This window comes from Lepidothrix coronata, unplaced genomic scaffold, assembly GCF_001604755.1.
Source record: "Lepidothrix coronata isolate B3197 unplaced genomic scaffold, Lepidothrix_coronata-1.0 Scaffold5, whole genome shotgun sequence".
NCBI lineage: Eukaryota > Metazoa > Chordata > Aves > Passeriformes > Pipridae > Lepidothrix > Lepidothrix coronata.
In genome coordinates this window covers 307859-323748 of record NW_016690185.1, presented here as the reverse complement: position 1 = coordinate 323748, position 15890 = coordinate 307859, and the positions used below count along the sequence as shown (strand labels likewise).

The window sequence follows — 15890 nt, the reverse complement described above, 5'->3', positions numbered from 1 at the left end:
GAGGAACAGCCTGCAGCATTTTTGGATTGTAGCTCTTGGAGCTTTTATTTTTCAGATGTTTTAGCTAAGTCTGGAAATGGTGAGGCACACTCTTATCTAATTGTCCATGTGAAACATGTGGTGGTTTTCCTCGGCCTCTCCTAGTTCTGTTCACCTCTGTTAGTATATATTATTCCTCAATCTAGTTGATTCTCAGAACTAAGTGGTCACATCACTCTCTCAAGACTGACAGTTTAATCTTGATATGGCAACTCTCTCATGGCATAACTAATCCAAATAGAAGCATGCAACAAAATCAATCTGTAACTGATAATTATCCTAATAGCCCAACTCCTGGCTCAGATTCATCTGACTGCAGTGTTTATGCAGGTAGGCTAGAGATGATTTTGTCAGTAGTTGGGAGCCTCTGTTCCTGTCATGCCCTATTATTCCTGGTGGGGGTGAAGTGCTTCTGGGGGTGTGTGTCTGGTGGTCTGTTTATAAACTTGCTGTTTTGCCAGTGATGGGCAGTGGAGTAACTTCCCCTGCAATTATGCAGGTAGATTGAAGCGAACTGGCAACCTCTTAATTGAGAGCTGCACATGAACTGTTGTGCAGCTATGGTGGCAGACACACCATGTCACGCAACACTTACACCAGAGGAAAGAAGCGGCTGTGGTGCGAACTGTGGTCCTGTGAACAAATGGCACTGAACACATGCTGGTATAGAAGAATTGTCCATTCCTCAAGAACCTGCAGCTATTCCACACCACGTATTCCCTCCTCATTAGCTAGCTGTCACAGAGGAATTATGGACAGAAACAGGCACAAGATGGAACAAAACTAACCATAAAATGCCAGCTTTCTACTTTAAAAATAATTTCAATTAAAAGTTACCTAACTAAAATTTATTTGTAAAATGCTATATTATATATAGCAAGAGCACATCAATATAACAAAGTACCACTGTTTGGAACCACTAACAACATATTTTCTACAAAGAACTATAAGCAGCACATTTCAGAGCAACAAAACTTCAGTGCTTCTTTACAAAAGGAGGAAAATTAGTAAGGCACTTCCTCTCGGGTGGTAATGGTAAAAGCACCAGTATCCTTTGGGGCAATACAATAATAACAAAAATGTTAAACAGACTTACTATGCAAGACAAAGGCCTGGATGCTCCTAGGAGCAGCTTGTAATAACACTGGTCTAAGCCAGAACAAAACACAGCAGCATAGTTTAAGACTTAGCTTGTATTTTACCTTTTTGTCAATATTATTAAGGAAAACTAACATAACCAGGTTCAAAGCAGGGCAACAGAAGGACCTCCTGCAGTCACCAGGACATCCTACCTGTCACGAGCTCTTCACTAAACCAGTAATACTTACACTGAATGGGCACAGCCCTTGTGGCTGGGCACATATCCAGGCTTGGCTATGCACCTTCCTAGAGCAGTCAGACACTTCTGTCCAACCAGAAGCCAGCAATCCACCACAGACATTGCTCTCCAACACCACCAGAAATAGTGGGGACTGGCATTCTCCACTGTAAGCCCAACAGGCTGAAAAACTCAGTAACCACAGCACTTACGTGCTGTTGCAGTCATCTTTAGTGATACTTTCCCTAAGAATTCTAGTTGTCTATAGGATTTTGGAGTTCAGGAAGACTATACTTACTGAAACTATTTTAAAAGGTACAAATTTGACTTGGCAAAGAAGAAAAATACCCATAACTCAAAAAAGTTAGGCAGCCTACAAAATAGGCAAAAATTCTTCACATTCCAATACATTCTTTTGCCAACCTATTTTCTAACAAATGTCTGATCCTTTACATTGTCTACACATGAGAAAATCTAGAATTTTTCCTTAATTTAGGAGTTACTATATTAGCATACTAACTATACACCTGAAGCCACATCTTAAAAATTCTTTGGATGTGCTGTGCTAGCAGTCTTTCAACTTTCAGTAAACAAATTTATTCTAGTGAAATATATTAATTTTCCGTAGTGAATATTTCTCTATAACTACAGCCCATAGGTCCAAATTGCTATGACCACATACACTCTTGCACTCCTCTCCTTTATAAAATAAGCTTTAATATTTTTAGCCTCTCTCTCTCAGTTAAAAAAAATCTTTTAAAAATAATTTAAAGTTACACTTATTGACTATTCTGGGTTAACTACTCACTGACAAAACTGTAACTCCACGGGATCTCTCCCACCTTTAGTTGTTCCATTCTAGCCCAAGGCATACTATCACTCTCTAGCCAACACTGAGTTGTGCTGATTTAAAAAAAAAAAATTTAGATATACTCAAGCTTTTGTAGGGATAATAATCTTGGATAGGAAGGTGAAACAATTCTGTTGCTCTTCCTTTTTAAAATTTTGAATAAAAGACAAAATTTTCATTGTTGATCCTGTATCCTTCAGAGATGGCAGTGCCAATTCCAGTGTCCAGAGCAGTGGCCAGTTGAAACATCATCTTTGCTTCTTTGGGTTTATACAACTAGTGGTTCCCAACACTGTGTTAACTTTTCCTCGTTGACTGTGTTGACAACAACATGGTCACAATCATACTGTGTGCCTCCTGTAAAGAGAAATTTCAAATTTGTCTTTAGAATTAGAGACAAATACTCTGTGTTTTAGAGAAAATCTAGCAAGAGCTGGTGTAGACAGTTTCTCTTCACCTCAAGGCACTGAAATGATAGACATGTTTTCATCACTGCCTGCTTTTGGAATTAATTTTGAAACACTTTTTGAATTAATCAGGATCAGCCTGCCTAATCCTCTCCACCCCTTCAGTAATTCAGTCCCTTGGCTTTTTCAGCCTGGGTGGGAAAGGAAAGAAACACTGCAATGCAGCCAGGTGTAGCTCCCTTAAGGCTGTCACTTCCCAGAAGTCACACTTGGCTATTTAGTTTCCCCACAACAGTCCTCAGTTGTAACTCCACTCTAAAAATGATGTTTACATGATGAAGGTAAGTCCTGCTGCTAACAGACAATACACGTGTGATCATGTCAGCAACAAGGTCTACCACTCATTTACTCTTTGCCATTATAATCCTTTATTTGACCAGCTGCATACACAGAATATCACCCAATATTCAGCTGTTTCCACTGGCAGCTAAACATATCTGAATGCAAAACAGAACCCTTTCTTAGAGGAGCTTAATTTAATTACGTGATGCAACGCCAAACATGTTCCCATAAGAAGAGTACCATTAATATTCTGACTTAAGAAACTCAGAAGCAAAGAAAACTTTGACTAGAGCTGGAAGTCAGAATTGACGTTTTTTTCTCAGATCTGCTATGTACTGTAGAAGTGTAGGACACATGCATCTCCTGTAGTACAACACACCTGCAACAGGAGGTAGTATTCCCATCGGAAGCACCCATGTGAGCCAACCATTTATACAAAGCATGCCAGTATATTCCCACAGACACTGTCTTTTTGTTCTGCACACCAACTGCCTCACCCTCCCTGAATGAGCAAAAGACAAGCCTGACAGCTGAAAGCTTATGATCAGTAACAAATATGGATTCTAGCAGACCTCATAACGAAATATACTATGCACCTGGAGTCCTGCATGGGCAGGCACATTTAGGAACCGCTCTTCTGTACTAGGGAAATACTGACTCAAGCTCAGCTGTTCTCCACTTCAGGAATTTGGGGGATGCTTTCTGGTGCCACTGTCCCAAATCAGAAGGCTAACAAACATGATTTCTCTCCTTGCCAGTGCCAGGCAATTACCAAAAAGCAGTAGAGATATACAACTTGCAAAATTCTTCAGAAAGGGGGGAAAAAGTCAATAACATTGGCTACATAGCTCAGTTATCACGGCGAGTGCAAAAATAATTTTCAGCAGTATCTGATAGAATGTAAACATGTTAAAATGGAAGAAGATGGGATATTTTTTACAGTGGATAAAGAGACTCTCTACTTAGGTAGGGTGGTGCTCTGGACAAGGCTTTGTGCTATGCCAGTATATCCACAAGGTGGCATTGGTAACTGCACAGTTGAACAACTGCATTCATTTGCTGAAGAATTCTTTTAACACTCAATTTGTGGTCCAGAATGGATCAGGAGAATTGGCAGAAACAGGTATTTTTCCTACTAGGTTTTCTCCAGTAAAAGCTAAAAGTACCTACTCTAGCAAATTTACTGTACAGATCTACTTTTTTTTTTTTAAAGCTAAGAGTGCATCTATACTTTCACCACCAGACCTATCCATTGTAAAGTTCTTCAATTATAAATGCAGAATACATAATTGTTTTTAACATGATGAACTGAAGAAAAGGCCGTGCAATAGTATTTCTGCTTGTTTGATGCAACTAAGAACTGACTTTAGGAAAAGGCATGGCAGTCATTGTGACTAAAGGTTCCTTGAACTGGAGTCTTCTTGATAAGTTTATAATTAATCATCACTAGCTTTTTATGGCAGTAAAGAGAATTTTTGACTATTTGTGCTACTGTTGTGTTCTGGTCAGACATCAGTAACCCTTTTCTCACGGTTCTGATAGTCCTACCCAGTTGAGGCAGGTGATTGTCCTGCTCTGCTCTGGTACAGCCTCGGCTTGAGTCCTGTGTGCAGTTTTGGGGGCCACAATATAAGAAGGATGTAAAACTATTAGATAATGTCCAAAGGAGGGCCACGAGGATGGTGAAGGACCTTGAGGGGAAGCCATATGAGAAGTGGCTGAGGTCACTTGGTCTGTTCATCCTGGAGAAGAGGAGACTGAGGGGAGACCTCACTGCAGTTCACAACTTCCTCATGAGGGTAGGTGCAGAAGTAGGCACTGATCTCTCCTCTCTGGTGACCAGTGACAGGACCCAAGGAAGTGGCATGAAGCTGTGCCAGGGGAGATTTAAGTGGGATAGTAGGAAAAGGTTTCTTCACCCAGAGGGTGGCTGTGCACTGGAAGAGGCTCCCCAAGAAAGCTGTCACAGCACCAAGCCTGTCTGAGTTCAGGAAGTGTTTGGACAATGCTCTTAAGCACATGGTGGGATTCTTGGGGTGTCTGTGCAGGGCAGGGAGTTGGACTTGGATGATCCTTGTGGGTCCCTTCCAACTCAGGATATTCTATGATTCTATGAGTCTTGTCCTTTTTAGTTCTAAAGTGTTGACTCTGATATCTTTCTGGTTGGGTTTTTTTGGTTTTGAGGTTTTCCTTGGTGTTTTATTTTTTTTTGGTTGGGTTTTTTTGGGTGGTGTGGTGGTGGTATTTGTAAGTGATGTATGTAATGCCACAGCATCATACAAAATTAATTTTAAAACAGCTAAAAAGAATTAACGGCTATAGAAAATTATTGTTCCCCTCACCCAAAAAGGCAGTTATGTAAGAACATATGATTATGCTAATTCTGCTAATCATTCCATTTGCTGGTTTTTCAGACCTTCTATGAAGCTATAAAAAGAAAGTTCAGAAACAGTATCTACACAAATCAAATTACTATGACAAAATTGACTCCAAAACACACATCAATTGTGCAGAGACCTTCGGCTACTATGGCAGATTCTCATGCTTGCAATAAAGGTATAGCCATTAATAAACCAATGAAAAAACTTTTTGCATCTAATCATATCAGTGTAAAGCCTGCCTTTGCTTTCCTAATATCCTTTGGCTATTGCATCTACAGCTACTATATAAGAAAATTTGCTCTATTCAAATTAAAGTTAATGAGAAGTTAGGTTGTTCTTGCTTCAGCATTTTAAATAATCATATTCACATCACCCAAAAATTAACTGAGGATATCTACAGTGAGTGGACACTGAGAATACAAGATAAGCAAGTACTGTGAGTTACTAAATAGTATATAGGAAAAATGAAATTAAGTCCTAGGGCCTGTATAATTCAGGAGGTCAAACAAGCTGATCGGGTCTTTTTTGCTTCTAGATTAAAGTAACTAAAGCACCATCCTTAATTTATAGGCACATTTACTGCCTATCCCACTGTAAATACCATGTAATTAAGACCCAATGTAATAAGATAAATAAGATAACATTTGCTTACCTTTGACATCTAAAACCAGCTTGGGTTTCATCTTGCTATAAATCCTGCCATCGGGACTAATATGCCAATATTGTTTGTCTTCATTCCGCTCAAATGACAGACCAAGTTTAGAGCCAGGAGTTATAAGATTTCCAACAATTGTCAAGCAGCAATCCTCTGCCATCTGTATCATCAGAAAGGCAACAGCAATTATTCAAAATGGCCTTACTTCTAGTATCCACTGTTTTTTTTATCGGATAGAAGAGATGTCATCAGATAAGAAGAGAATTCAGGAATTACTTTCCCTCAAGGAACATATTTTTGACCTGAACACAAGACTACTTATTTTTCTTTTGTTCCTGTTTCTGCTGAGACTCTCCACTACACAGGAAGATTAAAATAACCATGCTGTATCAGATCAAAGGGTACAGTTAACACCTCTCTCTAGCAGTAGCTAACAACAGATGCTGAGGAAGACTACATGCACTCTACTCTTGTATGCAGTATGTTCCTGGTTATCTCACCAAGTCTACAACAATTGCCAGCCTGGGCTTTTCCATGCAGACCCAATACCTCTAATGCTTGTTCTCTGTCACTACCCACCAAGATCAGTGTAACCCTTTTACATGAACACCCTTCTGTATCATAACCCTTCTGTGGCAAGAAGTTCCAAATTTTGCCTAGTATTTAAAAAAAGAAAAAAAGATAGGCAACTACTAGTTTTATTTGATGCTTTCCTCACCCCTCCCTTTTTTTAAGGGATGTCTTGTCCAAGCTGTTTGCAGGCACTTCAAATGTATCATCCCTCAAAGTGTCCCCTTTACAGGCTAGAAAGTCCTAGCTCTTTTGTCTCTTCCTTACATAGAAGCCCTCCATCTCCTCTGCACAATTTTTTTTCTTCAGTCGTTTCTAGTTCTGCAGTAACCTTTTGAGATAAAGGATGTAGCTACACAGTATCAAGTGTAAAAATTTCACAGTGTATCACAATAATATTTGCTTCTTTGTTCTACTCTTTTCTTAGTAATTCCTATTACTTGATTTTAAAACTCTGCAAGTGTCTTCTTGGTTAAAAAAAGAACTGGCAAAAATCAAGCTTACTTCAAAAGATTATTAAGGCTGTAGTAAATAGCAGTTAATTATTCTAGATGAACAGTGATTTTCAATAGATCACCATAAGCTGCACCTTTTAACTACTGAATGCACTTCTGTGGCAGATTAAATGCCCATCTGTCATTGTTGATATGCTCTTAAACTATTTTTTGCCAGTATTTTTCAAAGCACTACTTTTTGAAAAACTAGTACTTCTGACTATCATAACCCAGAATTCAGGTAAGTCGATTTAGTTCTGCAGTTCTGAAATCTGTATCTAAAACATTCTCTATGGGACTACGAAGAGTCCAGTCTTATACGTTATGTCCACTAAGCCAGTACTGCATCTATCTCCAAGAAACACATGAAGAGTGAGGAGACCTGAATTTTTATCTGCTATTCATATCTGTTTCTGACGAACTGAGCAGAATGACTTTCATATCCTGCTTACTGGTTATCCCACATACTTAAACAGGCCTTCCTTGAAAACCTCAGGCATACCTCAAGGTACTGTGACTCAGTGAGATGACCCAAGCTTACAAGAAGAAAGGCACAAGTTCTTCCAATGACCTATGTCTGCCTACATGCCTACCCACCCAGGAGCTCAATTTTTCAATTTTCTTCTTACTATGTGGTAAAAACCAATTTTTGTTTCGTGCGAAGTAGATTTACTACCATTCAACAGAAAGATGGCAGAGCTCTGTAAGATTTCAGTCACTTAAGATCAGTGTTGCCAGCTTGCACTCCACATAAACTACCTGACTGCTATACAGCACGAGCTGTGTATTTTTTGTGCACAGAAAAATTGCTTTATGAGATACAGAAACAGGGACAAAAACCAGGAGCATTTATCTAAAGCTGTATAATACCACGCTGTCTCAATATGAATACTTTCAGTGGCGTTTGAGAGGCACCATCAAAAGATAAGCCTTCTGTATGCAATATTAGAGCTTTTAGCTTACTTTGCATCATTTTGCTGTCTGCGTAAATCCCTTTTACAACTGCACGTGTCCTGTAAACATGTCCAAACAATGCCTTAGCTTATTAAGATTCTTCCCTCCAGCATAGATGACATAGTTCTAAATGGCTCCTTTGAAGTTATACAATCCTACAGAAAAAGTTCACATGATTCTTTGCAGTCCAGCTATTTAACAGTATTAAAGTAACTTAATTTTCTTTTGGCTGGCATCCCTACCTAAGACTTTTCAAGCTTAAACATTATATGAAATGCACATACCTCTGCTCACCTCAATGACAATTTGCACGTGATTAGTTCTATGGACTGTGAGAAAAGTAGGGTGTGATTTGGAAACTTGTACAGAGGAAAGGAAAAGGATGAATTTGACAAATACAGGGATAAACAGAAAACAAACAAAAAAACACAAAACAAAACAAAACCCAACAAAAAAACCCACCCCACAAAAGAATGGGATTTTATCTTTAAGCTTGCCTGAATGCAGAAGAGTATACAACCTACATTACACTAATTGACCTACCACAAGGTATGCATATTTCAAACATTATCAGGAAAGGTCTATTTTAAAAGGTCTCTCCTGCTTTGACACTTTTGTGATATTTTCACTGTGGAGAAAGAGGGCATGTACATGAAAAGAGCTCATGAAGTGAAGACAATGGTCTTCTGGTGTTGATTGTACTTCTGAGGCTACTATTCTTTAGAAGACAATAAATCATAACTATAATTTCTCAAAATTTCAATTATATATTAAAAAAAAAATCACACTACTAGTTAGTGTTACCAGAAAAAGCCAGAGTTCAATTAAAATAAAAACTCACTAAAAACAACCCCCTACAGCAAGATTATATTACAGATGAAACAGAATATGCCTATAAAATAAATTAAGATGATGTAGTAGGAATTAAATTCAGAAAGCCCTACTACTAGAGAGGAAAAGAGAAGATGCACATTGAACTTGAACCTTACCCGGCACCTTATGAATCCATCCTGATAAACCCAGATTTGATCATCTGAGTCTGTATCTTCTGCAACCTGTATTCTGAGAAGATTCAGATTATCTAAGTTTCCATCAGCTGACATGAATTTTCCTGTTTCCTTGTTTCGAAGCCTGAAGTACACACGTTTCTGCAGAAAACAAAAGAATTCTTTAACCACAGAGAACACATCTTGCTCTTGGTTAACTTCAGAACAATTACTGTCAGTGCTGAACCCCATGCCTCCCTCTTTCTTTCAGAAAGTTTTGCTTTTTTATTTGAGAATTTAAATTTGAAAGCCCATAAACATTTTGGACAAGCTTTGAGAACTCGCTATTCTGCATGGAGAGTTTTAGGCTCACCTATGCTAAGCTAAGAATTTTTAGTTCAGAGCAACACTAACTTCTCTCTGCTACCTCCTTGTACAGATCCTCTTAGCTTCCATTAAGGGTGCACTTCTGTAGTGCTGCTTATTTCACTGGCAGCAAGTATTTCACTGCACATTCATGCTGTGGCCTGTTAATTTACATTTCTGTTTAGACAAGCTCTCAGCAGGGCAGTCAAAATGTATTATTCCTAACTCTGCTTAAGACTATACAAAGACAACACTATGACAGCAAGCAAATATATCTGGTTGCAGGTACAAGTAAACTGTGAATTAGAAAAAGCTGTTTCTTCAATAAAATATAGCTCAAGAAGAATCTCAAGTGTTAAAGCTCCCAGGACTGCCACACCATTGGACAAAGTCACCCGGTCCTTACTTAGAGAACAAAATGAAAAGGGCACCACAAGAATAAATTTTGCATTAGATTTGCAAATTATTCTGCCAAGTAATAAGCAGGGAGGGACCTTCCCTCCTAAATCAACACAAAAATCACTACTAATTGAAGTATCTTTTTTTTTTTTTTTTACCAATTTTCTTGTTGTTAGAAAAATAATGCAGACAAGTACAGACAATATGCCAGTAACCAGTTTGGGTGCTAATTATGAAACAATTTCAAATAATTCATATATAGTAGTTATAGCCATTATTTGTTAATCCTTAGTTAATCCTTATATGCTGTCTTCTGTACTTTGGTTTATGAACTTTGATTAATGAACAGTTTAAGCATTATAACTGCAAAGCCATGTAGCATAATCAAATAGCTTTTATTACAAGTGAAACTGTAGAGTGATTTCTTTACACAATTGCCATTACTGAAGCTTGTGACATGCATCAAGGCTGTAATGCTGCTTTCAACTGTATATCTTCCCAACCTCACTACAAAATGTAAATTAGTACTTTGACATAAGCTCATGTCAAAGCCTACTCACCTGCAGTAAAGGTCTCAGAGAACCTATCTGACAATAGCCACTTGCTTTATACCAGTCTGGAATTTCATTCGGTGTTAACAACATCTGACGGCCCCTGTAATTACTATGTTCATAAATTATCCATCTACAAGTGAAAAAAAAAAAAGAATATTTTTACTGCCAAATCCTTCTTTGGAATCAATAAATGGGTTTAACAGAATCTGTCCCACAAAGTAGTAGTGTTTAGCTTTGCAAAGTCAACGACCTTCTTTGTAAGAGGCTTTGAAAAATAATAAAATCGTGTCCTGATTTAGACCGACTCATTAAGATGAATACACTGGAGTTCAAATTTTAAAGTCCTGTTATTTAAAAATTAGAAGCTGAAGGAAACAAAGCATTTTCTTGGGAGAACCAAACTTTTAAATATCATCTATTTTCAGGAGGCACTGACTCCTCCATATATGCTGCATATGCCATATATGCTAGATGGCTGCAGGTGCAGAACCTAAAGTTTCGTGTATCTAAATTTGGCCTGAGGCATGTGGGAAAGAATTGCTCTGGATTCAGACTGCAACAGGGAAATACTGAAAACTGCAACAGGGTGAAGCTCTTGGGTGTTTTGATAGAGGTTTATTTCAGAACACCTTTCTTCTTTCCAAATACCTGAAAGGGGGGCAGGGAAGAGACAAAGAGAGAGCAAGAGTGCATACAGAAAAATTTTGTCTAGCGTTCCCTAGCACACATCCAACTACATTTACAATCACACACTGAGTGTAATCTGTCAGAACCCAACTTCTGATTCTCTACTATTGGCACAGACAGTGAATTACAACGAGGCTTCAAAGTAGGCTACAATATGGTGCAATTTGTAGAGTTTTCTCACACTGATTTGCTGGAACTGTCAAACAGCCATGGGTTTTTGAGTACATGAACACTCAATATGCACATTTTCCTGTTACCTCCTTCCTCTGACTGGTTTGTCAGCAAACATCTATAACTAGAAGCACACTCATCTTAATTTTGATGTTTTTCACAGCCTAATACATATCTATCCTGGGTATGAAATTAGGAGAATTATAAATGGAGGTCTCTTAGCAAAGGATGAGAAGATGAAACCCCCCTTCAATAACGGAGGCAGTAGGGGCAAGGAAACTAAACCTTGTATTTTGACACATTTCAGCAGCTGACACTGCTATAATGAAATCAGAATTTTCAAATCATATTCTATATGTTTCCAGCAATTCACCAGAAAAAAACCCACATATATGCACTGGACAGGAAACACACACTCTATTACCTGGAATCATGGTAACCATGTTATTGGCAAAGAAGTAACTTGATGTTTGACTTTATGTTATGGAAAGTGAGAATCAGCTATATTGTGGTTAGGATGAAAGATACTGAAATCTCAGGAGGCTTCAGAATACAGAACATGTACCTTTTCTTATAACCTTTGTTTCAAAAGTTCAGTTCAATGAGCTAAGGAAACCCTTTGACCAGCTTATCCAGATGGAGGAAATGGTTTGCTCTACAGATCTGGTATTAGCTATCCACTTGAGGGCAGCCTTAAGCTTTCCAACAGCATCTCTCTAACACACTCCTTGGAAATTTACCTCTTCAAAAGAAGAGGTAAATGCAAAGCAACAGTAATGTGGATCTATTGTTTAAAAAAAGTCGCATTCTTTAACTTAGAAAGAAAAAAAAGAACATATACTTGAGACAAATATCTTAGAGGTTAAAAACAGAGAAAAAAAAACAAAAAAAGAAATGTAACAGATCTACTGGAACCCTAGAAGATAGCACAGTAATTTTAAAAATTCTTCCAAACAGCTTTTAAACTTCATCACAGACTATTTTTTTACATTCTTTTCACGAGTACATTTAGAGAACAAAACTTCTTAAAAACAGCTAACAAATTTAACTGCTAGATTTACAACCCAGGTCTCATCCAATTCCTGAAGAAAAAAGGGACGATTACTAATGCCAGAGGGGACCAGATAATGATCTGATTGTAACACTGTGTCTATAACAAGGTTAAAGGATGAAAATTTTGAACTTATGACACAGATCACAAAGTGAATGATTTTTTTATGACTGAGATCTAAACCAAGAGCACAGAAGTTGGATGCTATACGAGCTGACTTTTATAATATGGCATGAGAGATGACACTAGTTTCCTTGTGAGCTTTATTCAAATTCATTTCAACTTCTAGCACAGGACATGAGTTAAGTGTTGAAACAGGAAAATGAAATGAAGTGAAAATGCTCTGTAAGAAGAAACTGCTCTGCAAGAAGAAAATGCACTACGCACATTATGATATTCTAATTTTACATTCCTTGGTTCTTAGCACCTGTAATGTTTCTGTTGAATAAGTACATCATTCTACAGAATCAAAAAGTAATTTTAAACTTACATGCCACCAAGGACTTGAACTGAAGCTATGCGAGGACTGTATCCCAGGAACTGGAGATTTAAGATTTCTGTACTGAATTCAATTTTCTTTCCTTGGAAACCCGTCTTTTCAAAAAGAGCTATGCAGGGTTCAGACAGCTCCTGCAAAGGGAAGATGAGCACTTTTTATAGGATTTTAGAACTCCAGATGGTGACTGTGAACATCATTACTCCACACAACCCTTTTATTTCAGAGGTTTCTTGATTGTTTAAGACCAAAGACAATGTTTTTGCTCTACAACCAGTTATTTAAAAGAAATTTAAAAAGTCATAAAAACCTGTTATTCAAAACACACAAGAGATCTTCTTGCATGGAACATAAAACTTCCTTATCTTAAGGCACACACAAACATCTCTGTGGTTGATTCTTGCATAATATCTTTAAGTATGTTTTAAAATACATTTTAATCAATGCCAAATCCCTTTTCCATTGCGCCAAACCCCACTCATTGTAGGAATTTTCATCTTCAGACCCAAACACATAGTAAGATAATATTGATTTTCTACAGCTTCAAATGATGACAGCCCTGTCGGTACTGCTTATCACTTACTGCTTTCATTTATAACTTTCACAGTAGGTTATGGCAACATCAATCTCTGACTAGACAAAAGCTGCAAAATTCATACTTCTGAGGTGAAATTCACGACAAGTGAAAACTGTAAAATCTGAATCCTCCAAAATGGGGAAATGACTCTTCTCCCCCTCTGTCAAAATGCTTCTGGTGTCAAAGGAATTCTGCCTAAATGAAACTCCCTGCATCACTGTATCCAATTTAAATGTCTTCTGGATAACAAACCTCAGACTCTTTTCTGTGGGGAAAGGTATCTGTAGTGGACTGGAAATAACATCTCACAATTTAGGCCTTCCTGTGGAAGCTGGGAAGTAGGGTTTGAAATCCCCCAGGGTAAAGTCATTTAAGCCTGAGTGTCTCGGTGTTACAGTGTACACTCATAGACAGAAATGACACTGCCACTCCCTTTCTCACAAGTCTTCCAGCAACGACTGCATAAAAGCAATGCCTTAGCCAGAAGAGTTCCTTCCTTCTGGCATGTGTTCAGCATACTCAAACACATCAACTGGATCAGGAACGCCTGACATGACACAAAGTCTCGACAGACTCCCATCTGGCCTCAGGCATGGAAACAGGCCCTCCAAGGCAGACCTGGCTCCACACATGCGTGGCAGCTCATATATGCATGCTTCCATGTGACTTTATTAAGCAAGACCTCACATCTACCAATTTCTAGACAGTGCTTAAATTCCTCTTTAGTTTTCCTCTAGATGTTTAAGGGCTCAGATGATGCATGAGCATCACCATTATCTGCGCAGCAGTCCAGGTTATCGCACAGCAGCTGAGCTCTGCTTTCTGATGGTACACACGCTGCTAAGCTGTGGAAAATGCCAGGAGAGGCCTTTTAGCTTACTCCAAAATTAGAGCATGCTCATCCCCACCACTGAGTGTGAAAGGCTAACACCAGTTAGACTATCACACATCACCACAGGTAAAGAGACTAACAGGAACAGTCACACCACATTGATGTCCCAGTACCTCTGACCACTCAGCCCTTTTACAGAACAGCATCTGTACTCTGAGACATGCAACTGCTCAGGCAGCAGCCCTTCAGCCACATACAGTGCTTTAGAAATAATCTACTTCCAAAGAAAACAAGAGACAGAAAAGGAAATCCTCCGATCTTCTGCCACACCTTACACTCTGGGCATTCTCCGGATTCAGCAGCAACACTGTTAGATAAAGCATTCCCTGAAGAGAGAAGTGCAAGATCAGCTCATGAATTTTTCTTTCAGTACTTCCCATGTACTGCAACTGTATGAAGTTGGTGTTCCTACATTTAGTTATTCCACAGAGTTGCTTGTTAAAAAGAGGTATTTTCAGCATGACTGTTCAAGCATAAACCACATTCACAGTTTTTTTTATAATACATTCAGGAAACAGAACATGTATCAAATTCAAGAAGGAAAAATGCTGTTTTCCATCTGCAGCACAACCATGTGGAGCACACAAAGCAAGCACAACCAAGCAAAGATATAGTGGCATAAAAACCCCAAAACCCTCAAGCTTATAAACAAAAGCCCTTTTAACTTTCACTTACAAGTTTATAAAATATCCCTTTAATTTCCTTTTTTTTTATGGTCCCCATAAATGGATCCCAGCATAAGGGAGTTTAATTAGATAAGTACAGTAATGTGACATATTAAAATACCAAAGGTGCTTCTTGTATAGAAATGTCACAGAAAAATCATGAGGAAAGTTATAGAAAGGGCAGATGGTGGGGAGGAATTAAGATTGGCACTGCCAAAAAAACAGTTCCAAAATTAGTCTGACAGGTAGCTAGAATAATAAGGTTCGAGCTTTTGGAAAATCATCAAAGATGAACAATATGATCATTTCTGTCTAACCACTTATTCTTTCTGTTTTGGTTTGCTAATAAACCACTGAGCAAAGCAAGCTATTTTCCTTTTCTCTGCAACTAGGAAGCCTCTGGAAAAGGAAGCAGCAGCACATGATTTGCAGACAGATGCAGCTCTGTGCTACTGTCTGAAGTGTGATAAACTGTAGGACTAGTACAAGTTTCACAAGTGAAAAGAACTTAAAAGAGGCACAGAACTGGCATTTGGCTGTTTTAAGACAACAGTCTCTGTCACAAATAATAAATCTTTCCAAAGTAAGCATTTTGAACCCAAGAATTCCTGACATTTACAGAAGAGCCTATTTTAATTCTTGGTGATCACCCACCAAGGCTTGGCTAGAAACAATTCTATTGTTTTTAATAGGATCTGTCTACTAGACAGCCAAAGAGTTCAGAAGGCAGACATACTTGCTGCACGTGTTTGTTTACAGGGTACATCAAAATGCTCAAGACATGAAAGAGGATGACACATTTTAGTTCTCTGTCAACTGCTATGCCACTGACAGGTTACAAAAATTACAGTGGAGTGCAATAAGGTTGCCAAATTCAAAGAAGAGAGTCAATAGTGAACTCCTCCTTTTTAAAAATGAGTACCACCTCCTCATATGGCTGTTAAGTTCCTGGAATCTTGACCACATTTTTCTAGTAATTACTTTGATCTTAAAAGATATTTGCAGATTCCATAAGTGATCCATCATAATGATTGGT

General features: G+C 38.3%; 1 protein-coding gene across 1 annotated transcript in view; it reads right to left on the bottom strand.

Annotated features, from left to right (window-relative positions):
- Window positions 1–758: 758 nt before the first annotated feature.
- The window catches only part of AIM1 (absent in melanoma 1), a 41577-nt gene continuing 26445 nt past the window's right edge, over window positions 759–15890 (bottom strand). The window contains exons 17-21 of the mRNA XM_017829419.1: window positions 12715–12854; window positions 10322–10445; window positions 9000–9158; window positions 5990–6152; window positions 759–2564 (exon numbers count right to left, since the gene is read on the bottom strand). Coding sequence (XP_017684908.1) covers window positions 2476–2564; window positions 5990–6152; window positions 9000–9158; window positions 10322–10445; window positions 12715–12854 — 675 coding nt within the window. The 3' untranslated portion in view covers window positions 759–2475. The remainder of the gene's footprint in view (window positions 2565–5989; window positions 6153–8999; window positions 9159–10321; window positions 10446–12714; window positions 12855–15890) is intronic.